This window comes from Hyposmocoma kahamanoa, unplaced genomic scaffold (assembly GCF_003589595.1).
Source record: "Hyposmocoma kahamanoa isolate Upper Pololo Valley unplaced genomic scaffold, ASM358959v1 78, whole genome shotgun sequence".
Lineage (NCBI taxonomy): Eukaryota > Metazoa > Arthropoda > Insecta > Lepidoptera > Cosmopterigidae > Hyposmocoma > Hyposmocoma kahamanoa.
In genome coordinates this window covers 13,281,081-13,302,115 of record NW_020653945.1, presented here as the reverse complement: position 1 = coordinate 13,302,115, position 21,035 = coordinate 13,281,081, and the positions used below count along the sequence as shown (strand labels likewise).

The 21,035-nt window shown below is 35.6% G+C and overlaps 1 protein-coding gene across 8 annotated transcripts in view; it reads right to left on the bottom strand.

Annotated features, from left to right (window-relative positions):
* The window catches only part of LOC113233434 (inter alpha-trypsin inhibitor, heavy chain 4-like), a 41,445-nt gene extending 22,638 nt beyond the window's left edge, over window positions 1-18,807 (bottom strand). For 7 of the 8 annotated variants that reach the window (XM_026468561.1, XM_026468568.1, XM_026468567.1 and 4 more), the window contains exons 1-12: window positions 18,662-18,807; window positions 14,890-15,006; window positions 14,054-14,283; window positions 11,621-11,731; window positions 10,833-11,086; window positions 9,978-10,081; window positions 8,828-8,956; window positions 7,873-8,073; window positions 6,296-6,458; window positions 5,364-5,561; window positions 3,428-3,571; window positions 2,102-2,268 (exon numbers count right to left, since the gene is read on the bottom strand). In XM_026468561.1, coding sequence (XP_026324346.1) covers window positions 2,102-2,268; window positions 3,428-3,571; window positions 5,364-5,561; window positions 6,296-6,458; window positions 7,873-8,073; window positions 8,828-8,956; window positions 9,978-10,081; window positions 10,833-11,086; window positions 11,621-11,731; window positions 14,054-14,283; window positions 14,890-15,003 — 1,815 coding nt within the window. In that variant the 5' untranslated portion in view covers window positions 15,004-15,006; window positions 18,662-18,807. Of the gene's footprint in view, window positions 1-2,101; window positions 2,269-3,427; window positions 3,572-5,363; window positions 5,562-6,295; window positions 6,459-7,872; window positions 8,074-8,827; window positions 8,957-9,977; window positions 10,082-10,832; window positions 11,087-11,620; window positions 11,732-14,053; window positions 14,284-14,889; window positions 15,007-18,535; window positions 18,617-18,661 lie in introns of those variants that run through there. The other variant, XM_026468563.1, reaches the window with a different exon arrangement.
* Between the last annotated feature and the right edge of the window lie 2,228 nt (window positions 18,808-21,035).

Genomic DNA, 21,035 nt, shown 5'->3' with positions numbered 1-21,035 from the left:
AAGAGAATTAAAATGAAATACAAAGAAAATGCTTACGTGTTAATAATTATAACAGAAAGGTTAATTTTTTTCCCGAACTTCGGATGTCTCTAAGTTTTGCAACACATATAATTTTTAAAGAAAATGTTAAATTGTCTATTTTTGTAATTAATCAAACTATCTCCAATTTGTCTGTACTGTACCTAAAAATTATTAAATTAATACCCATTCTTACTGTAGAACAAATTACATACAATGAAAGTTTTGTCTTTAGAGTCGTAACTTTAAAATACAAAACTTTAGGTTGCAAAAAGGCATCCGTTCTCACTTGTACCACTGGTGGGTGGTACTAGTGGAACTTTATCTATGGCAACGCAGTAGAAACAGACACAAACGGAAAAGTGTACGTTTTTTAAGAATTCTTTCAAAGTCAATTAATAAACGTCGCTGCATATCATGTATACAAGGCATAAAACTAAGTTATATAATATATAATAATAACGCACACACTCAACATAGCCCCGCACTAGGGAAACCCTGTGTCGCGGGTGCCATGGACACACACATAGACAACCACAAATTACACCCAAACTCACGAGAGAAATAAATGTAGGTCATACAAATATTTCTCTCGGCCCGGGAATCGAACCTGGGACCTCTGCGTGGCAGTCCGGCATGGTAACCGTTCGGCCACGGAGGTAGTAGTTATGACTACTATCATAATATGTAGGGCGCACTATAAGTTTCCGGAATTGGCCACTTACATAAACAATATTTAAAAAGTAATTACAACACTTGACACATTAACATTTGACAATGGAACTCTTTGGCTGTAGAATACAGTTTGTTTCATCTTACTGTCACTTGTTTTAACATTGTAGCGTCATTTTAGAAAATTCGTGGATTTAACTCGTGAAAATTTTCGTAGTATGATTTTCTACGACTTTAAGTGTAATTTAACAGCTCAGCGGAGCTTCGCTCGGCTTCTGGCGATGAAGCACCATGCAAGACGACTATTTATAGCTGGTTTGCAGAATTCAACCGCGGTTGTGTTAATCTCAGTGACGAATTTCGTGACGGTCACCCATCCACTGCCGTGAACAACAAAAACATCGATGCTGTGCGCTGAATGATCAAAACAGACAGGCATGTGACATACCATGAGCTTCTTCTTTCATCTTTAAGCATAGGCATGAGTCAAATACAATCAATACTACACAAACATTTGGGTGTGAAAAAGCTGTGCTCTCGGTGGATCCCAAACAGTTTGGCTGAGGCTCAAAAAACGGATCGCGTCACTTGGTGCAATGCCATGCTTACCAGATTCAATGAAGGGGCGTCAAATTTGATGTGGAACATAGTAAAACAAAAAACAAAGCAGCAATCGAGCGTATGAGTCTTTCGAGATCAGCCGAAATCAACCAAAGTGGCGCGCGTGCAGAGTGCCTCTAAGCGGATGATTGTTTCTTTTTTTTTATTAAAACTGGACACGTGGCTACTGCAGCTTTGGAGAATCGTTGTACCGTGAACAGTGATTGGTACACGACCATTTGTTTGCCGGAAGTTATTGTCAAACTCCGTAAAAATAACTGTAAACGCCGTATCTTCTTGCACCACGATAATGTCAGTTCTCACACGGCAAGACAGACAAATGAATTTTTGAAGGTGAACAACGTTGACCTTATGAGCCATCCCGCGTACAGTCCCGACCTGGCATTTGTGTGACTTTTATTTATTTCCAAAAATTAAGAACCAGTTACGCGGTCATCGATTTTCATCACCTGAAGAGGCTGTCGAAGAGTATGAGAAATATGTTTCAGAGATTGTCACGGAGGAGTGGCATAAATGTTTTCAAAATTGGTTCATTCGTATAAAAAAGTGCATTAACGCTAACGGAGAATATTTTGAGAAACAATAAATTCATTTATAGTATTTTTTTCTTCTTGATTCCGGAAACTTATAGTGCGCCGCACGTATATCTATCAATATCAATTTTCTTTTTTTATGATTTCAAGTGACGGGACAAATAAGTCGTGCGCCTGACGGTAAGTCTGTCCATAACATAGTGTTGGTAAAAAAGTGTAGTGTAACTTTACACACAGATTTTAGTGTTCTGGGTTACCTGGTCAGCGGGGTAGATAAATTTAACATCAGCCAGCAGAGGTGACGAAACCTGGCGGTAGAAGTCGTGCAACTGCAACGCTGCATCTGCTGCTTCGTAGATGTGCCGCATGAAGCCTTCGTTACGGAGAGATATTTTGCGTAGGAACTTGCGATCCGCATCTTCACCTGTTGGACAAGATATGGATGGAAGACTACCGTGAGACTCAACAGAGAATAAAGACATTTCCAAAATTCTTTATTGTACACCAAAACAGGGCTCCGTCCCTCGCTCAAGGTTACGCGATATGTGCCTACCGGTGAGTGCGCCGACATCGGCGCAAGCACTCATACCAATCTTTCATTTATGATGTAGTGGTGTGGAGCCGAATCTCCACACCACTACACACGGTGGGTAACGTTATTTTCACCTCTCTGAACGTGAGTTTAGGTTCCTTTTTCCTCGTAGTGAGTGCCTGGTGTCATTTAGTCAGATGTAGTAGGTTATTATAGCGTAGGTATTTTCGATTTTGTTTGAGTGAGTTATCTGTTACGTAGTAACTATTAAGTAATCTGTGACCAAAATGGATACAAATACAATACAATTAAACAAAAAAGCTTGAGTAATTGATGGCCCCTTAGGGTCTTATAGCATTAAGCGATATTCTTTCTGCCAGACAACCTTTGGATGGAAGTAAATATAGAACTCACAGGAAAAAAACGACGACGGTATATCTCGACTCTATCGACTAGATCACGTATGTAAGTCAAATTTTAGCTCGAGTAAAAATTCAACTTAAATACACGTGAGTTATCTCTTATAGTTCAGATGTTAAGTTATGGATGTTTAAAATTATTTGTGTCTTTGTGTCACCTATAATAGTAGACCAATATTTTCAAAATTGGTTTCTTATCAGCAGTCTATAATTTTTAAATTTTTTCTTGACCCCCTTTCAACAAAAGAATAATCGAAATCGGTTCACAAATGTCGGGATCATCGCGTAACATGCACACAAAAAACAGATAATTGAGAACTTCCTCCTTTTTGTGAAGTCTGTTAAAAAGAGATCAGGCAAGGAACTATGACATACATAAATAAACAGTTAGTATTATTTGCTTGACGTTCTCCTATTGGAAATATTCTATTATCAAGGATAATTTCCCTCGTCGTCAGAGAGACGTGTTTCCTACGTGTTGTTTGCATGCAGTTATAAAAGATGTTTAAAAACTCTGCTTGGAAGTCTTTTGGAGAAGTGCACGACTGTCCAAGCCATGGCCTGACCTTTCACATAAGAGCATGCTTAAAAAAATAACACTGTTAAGTATGTATCGTAAAAATAAAACTTACCAAAAGCGAGAGAGAATAATGAAGCCTTATTGACACCGGAGTTTTTCTCGCTAATACGGTTAATGATGCGCGTAGGGTCAGTCTCTCCCACAGTCGGATCGCCGTCCGTAAGGAAGATTATAATTGGCTCTAGGCTTTTCTCTTCTAAACAACAATATAAAAAAATAAATAAACAGAAAGAATAAAACAAACATAAACACAAACAAATCGGTCTCTAAATCTAAATTTTCTTTTTAAACAAAAATAAAATAACACGATTCTTTTATATTGGCAGTTAATTTTCTCGAATGAAAGTAATCCGCCTAAGCGACTTTGGCTAAGCCAAAATAAATGTTTCGTATTGTCATCAAATCAATGATTTCTCATATCTCATAATTATTACAAAGTAGTAACTTGAAATTTAAACAAAAATGTGATTTACCTTGCCAACTCATTATTATCTCCCGACGCAAAAAGAAGGGAGTTTCTAAATTTGAAGCCTGTGCATGTCTGTAACGTGTATCAGTATGTTTGTCTATGGCATCGTAGCCCCCAAATGGCTTATCATTTTATTGTGAAAACTAACGCGGTTATCACACATTATAGTATAAAAGTAACGTGACTTACTCGCGCAGTACTTTAGTCGGAAGCGGTCCGACTAGTTTGAACCATAATCGATGGTCTTCATCAGGGGTTGAGTGCAACGTTCGCGACCGCGTCTTGTCTAGCACTGGCTTATAATTTATTAATATTTATTAGTAGCAGTAGTGCTCCTTGTGAAAAAGTTCTTCCAGGGAAGTACTGCTACCTTAGCTATTTCTCCCGCCAAGCAGTATTGTCAGCATTACTGTGTTCCGGTTTTGAAGGGTAAGAGACTTGTCAACTTATGTCTCAAGGTGACGGGCACAGTGGTAGTACCCCTCAGATCTTTGCGATTTAAAGCTCTGAGTGGCACTGCAACTGTTATGGACAGGCGTGTAGCTTACTATCAGGAGCACAACTTGTTCGTCCCATCACTTGATATTATAAAAAACAAAAAAAAGGCCGGACTGACACTAATCTGGATGGTTCTGTTCAACTGTTTAAAGATCATCAGTTCTTTTTCCAATTAGTGTAGAGATCACAGTCATAAAAACAATATGTATGTTACTTCCACTGTCCGATGGACCGAAATTCAACGATTTTACAATAATATGGTAACCCTGACCCATCGAGTATATAACCAGAAATAGAAACGAAATGTTATTTAATTTGTTTGAAAACTATTCTGCCAAATCATTACGGTGACAACAGCGCTCCGATCAACCAGCCCGAATTCAAAAGTTAAACTGAGGTGAAACAATTGACGATACTTGTCAATTGTTTCACCTCAGTTTAACTTGAGCTTTGCTATAATGGACGAAAATTGCAACTTACGTACTTAATATTTTATTACCGATGAAATGTGATTCTGTTTGTTTTGTATTTAGATGTTTTGCTGATTTTCTCACACCACCGAATGGAACAGCCCCCATTGTTAGAGATATTAACTTTATTACAATAAACGCTGAATATTTTTGGAATATACAGAGACGTGTGTACGTCTCCGTACATTCCAAAAATATTCTGCAGGTCAGTTGCTGGCGCTGTACTATTTCAGTTTTCTAATTTGTGATTTCAGCGCAAATGAGAGTTGATATTTAAAAGTGATATAAGACCCATTTGCCCGATGATTTGCCAGCGCTGGATGGTCCTTATTTCTGGCTATATATTCGATGCATTGAGCTGATCATCTTAATCAGAATAGTCAGCAGACTACCCAACTCCTCATTACTTACAGTAAAACAACCATGTTTAGGCTTATTGAATTGATCGCAAAGAGTAGTTGGCTTACAGATGTTGAATTTGTGAGGTACACTATTTTATATCGGGGATTTTTAAAATATAAATTTTTATTCAAATTGTAGTTCAGACTTACCCTTGGCAACATCCAATTCCTTTGCTTCCGACTTCTCTTCGGCAGGCTTCACTTCAGCAAGCTTCCTTTCAGCAGGCTCTGGTATAGGTTCAATGGTTGATGGAGTAGTCGAGGAGGTGGCATTTGTTTCTGGTTTCCATCCCACGCCTTTGTTTATTAGATCGACAGCTACATTTAACGCGGATGCAATATTTGTGCCTGTGATAAGAATACGTAAGATTTAGAATTGTGTTGTGGGTACAAATTATCTTCTTTAATTGAGGTATAGCCTACGTTATATCGTAACGCAGTACGGACAGCCGTCACTCCTTCAAACCGTTTTGTGAAATATAGAATTTAAAGCTTTCGTGGTCATTCACTAAATGATTATCAGTAATTACAAGTTTCTTACCACGGTATGAGTTCTTCCTTGGTCACGGGCTGACAGGTAGCGACATATAACAGCGATAAGAACAGACATATCTATTTACCCTCTTTCGCTATCGGTGACTACCTTCATATCGATTACTTTAGCAGTCACTCACTTTTGCCGAGATGCCATTTGTTTTTATTATTGTACGCACTAAACACTACATTCCCCGCTCTGGATAGTTTAAATCCATCTTCACGGTTAAACGTTTCGTACCTACTTTGTGATCTCGATGACTTCTCGTACCAAAGTATATGTAGTGATATGAAATATTGGGAAAACAAAAAGAACTCATACCGTGCATGGTAAGAAACCTGTAATTAGTGATAATTATTTTGTGAAATTTCCGACAAGGTTTTTTTCATGATTGGTTACGATGTTCGCTATCTACAATGTAATTTCAATATGTCATTTGATGATCTTGTATACCTATTAGACATACTTTTGATGCCATTATAGTAATTGTCCGAGATTTCATGCATATCTTTAAACAAGTTAAACTTTTTATTTAATGCCAACTTACCGCCGTCAGCAGTCATGCGACTGACAATGACCTTAGCTTTGGAAATATTTTCCGGCGTTGCGGGGGAAGGCGGCAGTAGGGTGGCTGGCTTTTCATAGTCCCAGCTATAGTAATTATACTCCTTCCTAGTTGGTTCCTCCAGAGCTTCTTTCAGATCATGAACCTGGAAATGTTAGATAACAATTTGCGTCTATGCGTTTGCGTAAAAATATTTATAAGTACCGACAAAATTAAAATGTTCAAACCAACCCAAATTCTCATCAAAATCTCATTTTGATATTGTCTTTAGAAGTATTCTTAGACATCGAAAAATCTTAAGAAAGTAAGGGTTGGCCGCATTCCTTGCCTAAATTTGCCCTAATTGGATCTAACTTCATCCCCTAGTCTTTAAGCTTTTAATATATGTATATTAATTAGTCTTTTTCAGCATACCATTTCAATAAAATGTAATGAAAAAAAGACTGTTAATATACATAGTAATAAGGTGGTGACTGACTAGTGTATACCAGCGTAACGTAACGATAACGACAACAACGGTACGATGTGAGTATAGTCAGTACAGCGAGCCGAGCTGCACGTTGAAAACTCCGCGTGCTTCACCCGTTTATCAGTTTATTAACGAATCCCTTTAAGTGTTATATTACGTCTGAATTTTAGGTCAGTACAGTTCGTCGTGAGCGCGTTATGTCTTAGGTGCATGCATACTAGTGTTATCACAAAGTTTGAAATCCAATACCATTGTTTTTCTTCGTTCGGAGTAAGCAATCTCAGAACCAAAAATCACGATTTCGTTATTCAATATTTCGATTGCGAATGCGGAGCATGGTCGATCGCATAGCTCGAAACGAGCAACGATACCAGTCCGTCGACAAATGTCTTAACGTTATCAAGCTCGCCGCTAATGGTACTTTACGATAAAATGTTCGGTTCGCCAGCTTGAAGAGACTCGGAAAACAGGCTACGATGTATAAGTGACATGAGCCCAATGAAATTCGCGTCGAATAAACGCGCCCTAATGGAATAGACTTATTTTGTGTTTAAAGTAATATGTGCTTGTGTCATTTTCTTTAGAGTTAATCTGTGACGGCTACTATGTTCCGTGTCACGTGAGTTCTGTTGCCGGATCCGCTGAAAATCAGCGTAGTAGCACTTGACGTAAGACGGCAACAAGCTAAGTGGGTCACGGCACGGTTTCCTTAGCAGCACAGCTCATTTTTTTCTTTTTTTTTTGGTACAAACAGTCATTATAATATGAATTAATACAGAAATTTGAACTATACTATAGACAACGAGTACCGAATATTACACGCTTTGTACTCTATATATCGACGCTTGAAAGGCAAAATGGGATAAGCGACACTTTTGGGTCACATTGAGTTATATATACCGTTGGAATCAGAAACATAAGCTGATTCCAGCGGCATATATAACTCGGTATATATATTTAGTTCCAAATCCTTGTTGTTATTATTATCATTATCAGTATTATTATTATTATTATTATTATAAAATGCATGTGTACTGTGTTGATTATTCTAGGAGTAAATAATTCTATTTCTATAAATTAATAAACCTACCGTAACGGAGGAGGCAAACTCAACGATGCTGAAATAATCCCCAGGGTTAAGTTCGCTGAGAATAGTGTGCATGGCCTGCTGCAGCTGGTTGATCTTGCGGCCCGACATGGAGCCTGAAGTGTCCAAAACGAATACTACGTGCTTCGCCAGTGGCGGAAGGGCGGTAGGTGCGAAGAAATGTACGAAGTAACCGTCATTTACCTGAAAGGGGTGTCAATTTTTATAGACACAAATATGGCAGTACTGCTACTGCCTCTGTTATAACAAAGTTCGAAAAACCATTAATCAAGTAATCATGAAAATTTTTCTCTTTAAGGTACAACTGAATAGGCATCTTCTGGGGAACCTCGTTCCATCGTAGACCCTATCTATCTATGCTCCAAGGTTAGGTAGTGGTTAAGAGCAAGTCTGTTTATTCACTTTAAAAAAATGGAAGAATTAGGCAACCGCATCACCATGGCATCCCCGTCACTTCTAACTATTTGTTTTTATAGTTTCGATATAGGTAGAGCACACAAAAAAGGTCTAGAACGTATTACATATTGTCTATAATCTAATAAAGTACGTAAATTATCAATGATTCATGTAACCAAATTCCACATCAAGAAAGAAAGTAAAAAGTACTGCTGTACATAAAAAATGAATGGGTATTATTTAGGTGTGCTAGTACTCCACAGTCGACTTTATCGTCACTTTCCATCAGGGAGTTGAAGCTCAAATGCGCATTATTTTTCTATATAAAAAAAACATTGTAATAGTGCTGTGAACTAAATATTGGCTCTTGTAATAGTAAAGATAAGTTATTGTCTACCATTCTGGATCCCGCGATACAAGCTTAGAGATTAGTGCGGGGTCCGCTGTTAATTTGTACTTTGGTATTTACATTGTAGCTTACTTTATAAAATTGCATTTTTTGCAAATAAATTTATCCTTATCTATATAAGTATAAACTTACCAAGATTTCTCCGTCTTTGGGCCGGTCGACGTCGTATTGCACGACGAATTGTCCAAGTATGCCGTCAATCGGCTTGTCATGTTCAGATTGCGGCCGCCATAAACCGTGTTGTGACTCCTTGCTTTTCTCCTAGTAATAAAATAAAATTTTCAATATTTCTTTCAAAACGGCTTATAGAAATGAGTAAGTTTTAAGAAGTTTCATTATTGAAGGCTTATTTGTTAACCGATTTGCACAGCAAGCTCGACGCTGATGTAGTTAATCCAAATACTAAAAATAATTATTCCATCCTTTATTGATGGTGATGACGATTGGTGAATAACGTATTATTTTTGTTTTTTTATAATAATTAATTTAGCGCCCGTTTAAATCCGTTTGTATCATTTATATCTACTATTATTGTACACAGATGTATATATATATATATATATATACATCTGTGTACAATAATATATATATATACATATATATACCGTATTAATTTTTAAGTGATTTTTTTATATTGTTTGTCTCTGATGTCTGTTATTGAGCCATAAATAAAAAATAAAAAAAATAAAATTTTATATTAGTGTATCAACATATACATATATGTATTCATATGTACATTTGGTATAATAAATTTATCTGAGTATTTTATTGAGCATTCAATTTCTTTATTTATTTATTTGTATGTTGCTAACGCGAAAACCAACTTTCCTTTCAGTTTTTCAAAGGTTAGTTATAAGAAATCCCTTTATGGGATAAGCTCGTCTTTGCACATCATTATTTTATATTGATTCTTAAAATTTGTAATTTACTTTGTGGTACAATAAAGTGTTTAAATAAATAAATAATAATCAAATATAATTTCTTACGGATAGCCGTATCTTTCATAACCAGGTTCACGACTTGTTCGTCCCGTATGAAAAATACCTAATTACTTATTTTTAATAAGATTTTTTTGCTTTCATACCCAATGTCAAAACGCAAGGCGTCATAACAAAAGCTGGTTTCGAGAATCCACCAATTTCTTAGAGGATGGAATAGTCTAAGGCCAATTTGCTGAACAGTGACGGCGCACGATAGAAGTGAGATGTTTACTATCCGAGTCTAAGATTCTCCTTGGACCGCGTAGTTACGGAAGGTAAATGGTACAAATGGTGGAACTCACGGCATATATTTCCATAAGACGGCGCTGTTCGTTGATGTCTGGCGTGAACGTGATGGTAGCTTCCCGGTCGTCGTGACCGCGATCGATAACGGCGCCTGAGTTTGCTGTAAACATTTTCATATTTAATTAGTATCTTCTGTAATATGTACTATCATAGTGGAAGCACATCAGAAACCTTCACCTCCCAGAAAAGCAATGGTATATACAACAGTTAGATCTGTGTTATATATTTGGGTAATAGAAAAACATTTTGTGTTCATTTCTATTAATTGCTTCTATTCCTAGGTAAGTGCCATGTAGCACACGAGCAATACGGTGTCGCAACGTAACGCCGCGGGCCGCTTACTTGTGCACCGCAGCACCCCTCCACGATTCTAGGTCTAGCACAGTAGTACGTGACTTGCGCGAGATCGATATAAAGCTCTCACGCAAAACACGGCGTGTCGTGCAAGCACTACAGGATGTCTACTTCCGTCCTCCGTCCAAAACAATTACTGTCAAATAGTCTCGTGCAAAACAAAAGCCCATGTCAAGTATGAAGCTTCATTCGCATCATGCGATTCATGCATCTGTTAATTTGGTCGAGTACTCATTTCACAGTAGGTAACTGTTTTGGACGGATGTCGGACGCAGAACGCGGGTAAAGCCCCTGGCCCCTTCGGCACCGCATGCCGTTTCAACGCATTATGTGGCATGTAGTTATAATTTATATGTATATGTATAGTACAACCCAGTGTCACCGCTCAGGAGCCGCAACGCAAGGTGTGGCATCGCTCTAATTCGCCAATATGCAATAAGAAAATGTAGAAGACGCCTTACGCTTTTTTTATTCTGTATTATATATACTATACGTACGTGTGTCAGTTTCCGTGGCATCAATCTCATTTCCAGTGCGAACTTCAGGCACTCTAAGCACAGTGATCTTCTGAGCTTCCTTGATGTGTACAGTCACCGTCAACTTTGGTACCACTACACCGGGATGCAGATTTATGGCGTGATTATACACGTTGTTGCGACGGCCAAGTAACTCTTCGTACGTGAGGTTGAACACTGCGGTTTTGTTTGGCTCGACGTTCACTGATACGGTAAAATGATTTGAATCGCGTGCCCTGGAAAAAGATTATGATCCAGTAACACGGTTCAGCTTCACCGCGAATGAACTATAAACATAGCACAAGCCCACATAATATAGAAATTTCTATAATCGGCTTAAGAGACCTACGCCATTTTGATATTTTAATGTATTGTTTCTCTTTGTACATATTATTATGTAAGCCGTTATTTCAAACAATAATATTAGTAATAGTAACATCATCTACTTCATTTAGTCAATAAAAGTGAAAATGTATTGAATTAAGCTGCATATTCACATTTCGGTCAAAAAGGAAAACCCAGTTCAATTTATGTGAGACAATTGTATAACTGATATTAATTATTTGTAAAAAATTAATAACAATACTATTTTATGCCCTAGATACAAGACGGATTTTAATACGTAATTTGTACACATGAACCAAAACAACTTGGAACCACAAGTTTTCATGTGCGGCAGAACCACGTTTGTAAAAAACCCAGAAGGGTTTAGAAGGGTAACAAACAGAGAACTTTAAGAAGGAGACAGAGATTTAAAAATATTAAATTACTTAGCAGCGATGTGAGCAGCTCCCAAGCCATGCGAAACGGCGTCATTGAAAATTTGTTTGGCTTCTTCCTTTTCTTTTACGTACGCCTTATACGGTGTCCCATCCAGGATCCTAAACAAGATACGGAAAATGCTAGAAGTTATAACATAATTTATGATACTACGAATACAATAGATCGGAGTTTGTTTGGATGTTTGTTATTCAATCACCTTTTTTTTCAACCCCTTTAAATTGCAAAGATCTGAGGGGCATTGCCACTGCGCCCGTCACCCGGAACACAGTTCAAAAGAGATGAATATTAATTTTTATTAAATTTTACAATTTTACACCGGGCATGAATGAAAGCTAGCTATATGAGCTGTTTAACTTATATTAATAGTTATTTGTTGTGCAAGCCTGCAAAGTTGTTTGACGCGAGTGCTTGTATTGAAACCTGGGGGTCTACTCTCGATCTCCGTCCGACATCCGTCCGAAACAATTACTGTCAAATAAGTAATATTAGACAAAATTAAAAGACAAGTATCCAGTATGAAGCTTCATTCGCATCATGCGTCTTTTCATTTCGTCAATTATTGCTTATTTGGCAGTAATTGTTTCGGACGGATGTCGGACGGAGATCGAGAGTAGACCCCCTGAGCAGGCGTCGTAGGAAGCTAAGATTGAACCACGAGCGAAGCCAGAGGTTCAAAAATAGATTCCTGAGCGTAGCGAGGGTTTCAAGGCACGAGACGCAAAACAACTTTGGTGCCGAGCGAAACACACAACTTTTCACCTCACTATAACGAGGAAAATGGTAGATGAAAGAAAAACAATTGAACTCTAAAGCATCCGTTTTAATTAAAAGAAAAAGTTTATCGTCTGATGCGTTCTGAATTTACACCTCATCTATTTTTATTCTTGCTTGTACTTTTATTTTGTGTGATGAAGTGATTATTGAAATTATTTTAGTTCTTTGACTAATTAAAATATTTTAATAAACACAAGTAGTTATCATTGTCAATTTAAATGTCAACAATAGTAAGAATAAAATATACCAACGATACGACTTATTTATGTAATATCAAACGATATTACATAAATAAGTAATGTACGACAAATCATTTTTATCCATCTTATACGGACAAATCGCGTAGTCAACTGCGTATCATTATCTTTTTTTTTTTCATCGAGGGAAACAGTGTGGTGCAGCATGCAAAAAACGATATGAGAAAAAAATCTTTCCGAGCTAGTGAGGTGCAAAATAAATTAAATATTGGCATTGTGCAATCATGAATTACAAATAATATGACCTTATAATAAATTATATTTTTATTTCAGATTTGCTTCGCTATTAAACTATGACGTCATAGTAACGTCATAGTTTAGTAGCGAAATACAAGCCACTTACGTCAGGTAGTTTTGCTAAAAAGACAAAAGGGACGAAGCATGTGCCTACTCTGGTGATAATTGAGAGCCTATGAAACGAATTTAAGATCCATCTGCAGTATGCAAAAGCAGTAGCAAAATTTTTTTTTGATAAAGGACATCCTTAACACATTTTCTGTTTGAAATTCCTCAGATTAAACACAGTGTTACATAAGCTAAGCTCTTGTTTTTATACACGAGTGTTTCTCCATTACGTAGCACTTAAGTACCTAACAGACAAGTTGTACAATATTCGACCCCTATGATATATATATGATGATGATAATGAAATAGATGGTATGGTAATAGAGGTTTTGTGTTTTTATACAGTATAATATACTTTTTTGTATTGATAGGTAGAATCACTGCCTAAAATATCTAAGAAGTCACACTATAAATTAGCCACGGCGTATGCGTACATCGTCACTGTTTTTTTGCGATATAAGACAACCAATTATCAGTTGTGAGGTGACACGACTTTATGGATAACGATGCTATTGTTCGTAGTAGTTCATATACAACAAGAATAGGACGGATATAGACCGAACACCGTAAGAGTTCATTTTTCACCGTAAGTATAGAACTTTTGGATACTAGAAGACTTCAAAAAAAGGAGGAGGAAATGAAATTTGAAGAAAACATTGCACCTCAAAGGGTAGCAAATTAGAGGATGAATCCGGTTTATTGGGTGTCACCCACTTTCTGTTAACTTGGCAAATAGATGTAATTACACAATATTCAGAGGTCAGTTTTTTTAGAAATAAAGTTATAATTCTGTGAGCAATATTCCTGTTATCAGTTGGAAAATATTAATTGTGCAAAACAATATGGCGGCGTCAAATCTAACATTCTCAAACTTTATAAGAATTATTAAAAGGTCACATACCTACACAAGTCTACGAGTGCACATAAATATTTTTATATATTTATTTACGCTTTACAAAAGGATAAACAGATCGTAAATCCATGCAACAGAAAGTGGGTATACGTAGTAGTATTTAAGAAAGAATGGTACTCGCTATTACTCACATAGTGAACCCACTTATGAAAGCAGTCTCCGGCAACAAGACCCTGAAAGTGGCTTCCTGAGCGCGATGTGCTGGGTTCTTCACTGTGGTGACTACAGCCGTATGCGCATATCTCATCGCTACTTCAGATCTGACGTCCATCTCTGTGAGTTTCAGTGGAAGGAGAGGACGTTCTGTTGATGGTGGTGTTGATGATTGTTCATGGCTGGTTGATACAGATGGTGTTGTACTCTAGAAAATAAGGTAAATTTCAAAAGTATTATTGCTAAGTAACAATTGTCCAACTGTTGATGATTAAGGTGATTGCAACCAAATAGACGATTTGACCACACGGAAATTCCGTTATTTGACATTATAACATACGAAATCAGCTGTTTTTTTTTAAATTAATACTTAAAACTGAAGATATCGGTAGTGAACTAATCACGATTGACTAAACTTCGCTCTAGATAAAAAAAAACATAAGGTTACGTTAAAATTTCATTTTTACAAGGTAGTAAACGTTCATCAAATCAATTTCATTCGATTGTTATTGTTATTAGATACATTTCAATAAAATATTCTCTCCCGTATTCCGTAACAAATACGTTAGGGAACTTATCACTTTTTAAAAAGGCAAATGTTTAAATATTAATTAATATTTCCGCTATATATCACATGCTTCAAAGCCTACGCAATCATACGATGATACCGTTTCGCTTTAAGTTGTTACCTGTCCAACATCTTTAATATCTATTCTACACACGTAATTTAAAGTGTATGATCAAAGTACCTACATACTCATTATATACGAAAATCTGAACTCTGAAATTATAAATAGTCATAGTCTTTTCTTACCGGCGTTTCACTCTTAGCTACAACCAAAGTTTCCTGCGTGGGAAAGGCTTCCGATAGCGTCGTCGAGGCAGCCAAGACACACACACACACGAATGTCAGCCATTGCGGCCCCATGTTCTGAAAATTGCGTTTATAGTCAGTGAATAACCCAATTTCTTGAAGGAGTTATAAAACCTTCACACATGTACATTTTCTTATAACGCATACATAAAATAACTAACACTAAAAAAAAAAAAATAATTACCAAATTTGAAAAACATGCTGTAGTGACATAAAATAGAACTAAGATAAAGAGGCCACACTTAATAATAACAATATCTTATAGGTAATTTGAAAACAGTTTGGGTAGATACTTATAAACTTACAACTCGAAAATTTTTACTTTTTACTTTAAAATGCAATCCTATTAAGAAAATCGAGATCTTTCTAACGAACAGGGTCTTATAACCATCGGACGTGAAATAATGTGGGGGGCAGGGTAGTATCACTGAACTTTATGCACGTATTGGCCCCAAACATTGAGCAACACAGTCGTATTCAGTATTACACACGAAGCTGTAGTCGTCAAGGCGTCGTCTTTCGTTGAATAGGGTATTCAAACTAAAACACAGCATGTCTTCATTATAAGATAACTGTATTTGAAAAATATTTATTTCTAAAACGAAGACGGTTATTTCAAGGTAATACCTTTTTTTCATTTGGGATATTTTTTTCATTGAATTGGTATGGTAACCTGTAGTACAGAGTCATTTTTTGAGATGCTACTATGTTCCCCAAAGTTTTATCGAATTGAATATTATTCCTTCTTTCATTTAAAAGTATTAGGCGTGAATAGTTTAGTTAAAATTCTGAATTACAAATGTTTTATGTTCAAAAGGGTAATATTATAGACATCTGAACAATTTCAGGATTTTGTCGAAACCACGGAACTGAATAAGAATAAGAAATATTCGAAAATACTGTTAATTATGTAGGCTTTAAATACATATAGATGTGGAGAACCAAATAACAATAGCGGCTGAAATAATGCTAGAAGAAACTTTGAAATTGCTCTCCTGAAAGTCTGTGTTTTTGAGATAATACCCTGCTCATCTGAAACAACGAATTGTCTATAGGTAAACAAGCCCTCGATTTACATATACGCGTCAGAATAAGTATAGATAAATTAACATGTATTTGGCCAATGATGCTACAAACACACTGGTACGAGACTAATACAAATAAAAGAATTATGAGGAACACTAAAAACGCCTAGCAATATACTGCAATAGCGTAAAGGGGCCATAGCTATTTATGAGTGCGCGTGAGTGGTGTGATGTCCGGGCTAACACTACTTTTAACCTTGCATGTTAAAACTGCCAGTGAACATCTAAGACAAAAATATTTACTGAGACTACCTTCAAATAATAAAATATATATAAATATAAACAAATAATTGAATTAACAGGACAAATTGAGCAGAATTCGACGAGCGTAAGTACCATTTCCGCTAAACAGTTCTATTAAAGAAATAATATCATTAGGCGTATTCAGGTTTATTCAACTGCTTAGACAAACCACCGTCGAAACCAACAATCTAGATTGCATTGCATATAAATCGATAGATAACTGGCTCGGTTATTTCTCAATTAAATTTGCTGGCAAAGTACATACATAAGTATAGGATGCATTCGCCGCGCACCTCACAACTATCGGAGCTAACTGGTATTGGTCGAGTCCTCTATTGTACCTACGTACACCAGTATAACTAGTTACTTGCATCCATACATGACAAAGTTGTATAACCCGTCCTAGCTTCATTTTCGAGTGAACCTGTTTCTATTTAATTAACTATTTATATATAAACCTCGTGTCACGTCATATGTGTTTATATTATAATAATTTACTTACACAATTTTAAATGCTCAGAGATATACTTTTGATTTAATTTACCAATGGTTTTATCTCAATAAGCTAGGTTTTGAAATATCTAATTAAAATGCGTGTATCCTACATATTAAAATTTAGATTGAACTCTCTAACTGTAATATGTAAATTGCTCCCTTGTAACTATTTGACAATACAAAGTATTAACGTTATGTTAAATATGTTTAGAAATAGTAAAAACAGCTGTATACGCATAAACTCTATCAAATGTATTCGTGTTGACCTTGTTACGACTACTGTAGCATTTGCATCTAAGTATATATGTACAAAGGGCGCTTACGAAATCTAAATGTTAACGGGCGACTTTTCAAAATGGTCAATAAAGATCCAGGCGTAGGTTTCTGCCCTTTAATAACTTATTACCATTAAAGTCGATAATATAAATAAAGTAATATTTATTTTTTTACTTCTGGTTTAGTTCACTTTCAGTTTCGGGAAGAGAAACAACTGAACACAAAATCAACTAAGATCGAAATATCGCAGTAGACTTTCGTACGAAAAGTTAGATTATTTTTTGTGTAAGTAGGTACCTACATACTCGTGTAATCACAAACTTAACAAGTAATTGGTATAAGAATAATAACGCATACATGATCCCAAACATTACATGCTATGTGACTAACATTTGTTTATCGATTATGGAAAAACCTAAAGTTATCTGAGAACAGGAAAACAAAAGCTGTTTCTTAGTATTGTGTTAATCGATTACGTTAATGTTCACCATTTTAAATAGAGATCACGATAATACGTGACCATTTTTTTGCCGTCTTCTTTTAATGAAACACTGCAAAATGATTTATGAAAGACTTGTAATTATGTTAATATTCGTAGAGTTCTTAGGTTGTCGCGATTGCTACACATTGAAATTTAACTATTTTTTCGGGTCTAAATCATATATGTCTAAATAGTATAATTTGTTCGGGTTCTTTCCAGAGTCCATGATTGATCACGATTGACTGTGTTTTCATCCTGTATACTATTTAATCATAATAGTTTCATTTTCAATATAAATATTTTTTAGATAATTAAGTTACGATTTAAACGTACGATAAGTAGCCATAAATAGAAGATGAAATAATTATACAAAGGATTAAATGAAAGTTAAAAGACCATCAGATGTAAGATGATGGGTAGGTATTCTGATAAGATCAATGAAAATTATGCAATGCGATTTTGTGAGTGGATGAAAATGAAAAGTCTTACACAAATTGGGACAATGAATAAAGAATGTCTGCCAACATATATAAACGGGTAGATACGTATAGGTGCCAAAATTAGGGGCTATCCGATGTTGAACTGAGAATTGATACACTTTGATTAAGAAACAAAAACCTTGACCTCACTTTTGGTGCTTGGCTGCATGGAAGACAAGCGTGATAGTACTATGTACGTGTGTTGTACTTTGCTTCAAAGTAAGACTGCGATTTACATGTGAAAAAAATTAAAAATAAAGCTAACCAATGCACAATTCAAGTATGTGTTGCTGTACTCCTTTCAATGCGGACTACATTATTAGTACAAATGGATCATTTTTGAATCTTTTGAATTTCTCAACTTTTTTTACAAAAGCATGAGCACGTATCAGTCGACGTCTCCGGAAAAGATTCATAAATAGTACCTATACACCTAATTTTTGTATGCATGAATGTACTTTTTAGTACGTGTACTCCCAAAGCTAATTATGTGGCACTATATAAACAAACTGTTATATTATGCGTACCTGATATAATTTAATACATTGTTGTTCACGGCAATGGCAGGAATGACCGACCACGGAAGATGTAATGACGGATATATTTTTGCCGGCCGGCTAGCGCGATGCGTTATATAAAGCATTAATACTCACTGGTTTGTTTACGCTCAACTGGATGATTGCACCAATTGAGACTCAGGCACGTTCCGCGATCACTCGGCGGCTGAAGGTAAATAAGTTATAGTGGTTGACAGTGTATGCACGACCGTGCGCGTCGCCGCCTTCAGAGAAACTCGTTGGGTCGCTAGTCACGGACGGCTATATGTATAACATATTATGTTGGTCAGACCTGCGGACTGCGGGCTTCCCACATTGTATATGCGAGCAGAAGATCCTCAAACTTTTTTTGAGTATAATTGCTTCGAAAACAAGATGAATAAGGAAAATATCAATGTACTTAACTACAAATTTAACAATAATTGCAGAAGGTCACAATCATCCCGAGTAATTCAAAAGAAACATATATTTCTGTAATATGGTTTTGTCGCATTGTTCTAGTTTTAAGAGGATAAATAAGATACATAACATTAATTATGTAATATAGGTACTTGATATCTATATATTAGACGTCGCGACGAAAGCAACAAGAAGAAAGATGACGAAGAATTCGGCAACAGAACCAAAATTCCAAATTAAATAGACGGTTAAAATACATTTATAAACAAAGTTCACATATACCTATAAATATTATGCAAATTAATAGAACATTATGGGGGTAAAAGCCCATCATGAGGTCAACATAACAATATCGAACAAATATGAGTACCTGCTATTGGATTCAAACAATAGGCAAACAATATGACAATAAAAAACGTTAATTTCGTTTAACTATCTACTCAATTTTAACAAATATAAAAAATTGAGAACCTTCGGTATTTCGGAGAACCAATATTCTGGAAATATATGAATACTTATTTATCTAAACGTTTAATAATTGTTATTGTTAAATTTTTTTAAACTACTTCCACAATCATCAATTACTCATTCGGTTTTGTTTGTTGTTAGGTATGCAATCTATATTGTTATGGGCGTATAGTTTTAAAGGATTGTAGGTTACGACGAGAGCTATAAAATTCATTTGGAAACTGGAAAGTAGCTATTAATGAAAAAGATTAAACATGGCAATTATTTACACATTAAGGTAATAGCGGCCCATTACCAAAAAGTGAAATAAAATTATAGGAAATTTTACTGTAATAACCATCTCATGTAGATATTCAAATATAACTAAATACACATAATATGATGATACCTACTGTATAAATCCTATACTTATTAATTCCATAGATTCCATAGATTGTGCACGGATCACAAATTGCTTTAATAAGTAACAAAAAACTTTAAATATTATTTGATAAACTTATGTATGATTCTATTTGAGCAAGGTTAAACGGACTACGAAATGTTTTCTTGCTCTATACCGTAATTAGTAAAAACAAAATGAAGTATAAAAAGTAATATAAAAACCAAATTAATAAAACTCAAATCGAACATTAAATACAATTATAGCCAAATTAATAAAAGATATAGGACAGGTACTTTAAATATATTAAAATTCAAATATTGAACGGTATCTTAGGTGGAGACTAACAATATTGATTAAAGTATCTTCAATAACCTTTTAACATTAAAATTTTATACCGTCTTTATTTCATAATTTTATAGATTGTACCATTTAACTTGTCAATAGCGGTCATTGACCCGACTTTCAAGCACGAAGACGCAATCGACATTACCCGATCACCGATCCCTACAAATCTGTAGCAATTTTTATTATATTTTATTTTATTAAAAAGAAGTCCTATCGTGGTAAGAAACCTGATAATAATTTTGACATACTTTGCCTTCTATTACTTTAATTTTATTTCCGTTTTCTATATTTTTGCGCAGTCGAGACTGTTTTTATTTTATTGATAACGAGCTATAATAGTTACACCTTAGAATAATAACGCATAGAATGATAGTTTCATATCAAACGAACTGTCACAAGTGAGGCAAAAATCTAATTCATGTAGGTTAATTTTCGGTTTTAGTGAATATTTATATAAAAATACAAGTTGAAACGCGTTACTTCCTTGTGGAATGTGATGTTAGTATCTATTTTATGTTTGTCTGACGTATTTTTACACTCATTTACCGCATATTTCGTCATTTTTAGCTAAAATTCTGGAGCTGTTCGCGGTGCAAGTTGACCTTGAGCACTGACGGCCCGCCCGCTCGTGTAGGCCCATTGGGAGCGCTTCAATTTGCCTCACTTAGCGTGTGCGGACTAGGTTTCTATGCGTTATTATTCTAAGAGTTACACCTTATACGCATTTATATTTCTCCTAGTCGTATGAGCTCATGGAAATGGATTCCATACTGACACAGTGCACAAAATGCACAGGTTCAACTTAACATGTCTACGGATCTAAGCTGTGTTTTAATCGAAATTATATATTATTTATTGCACCAAATAAATGCCACA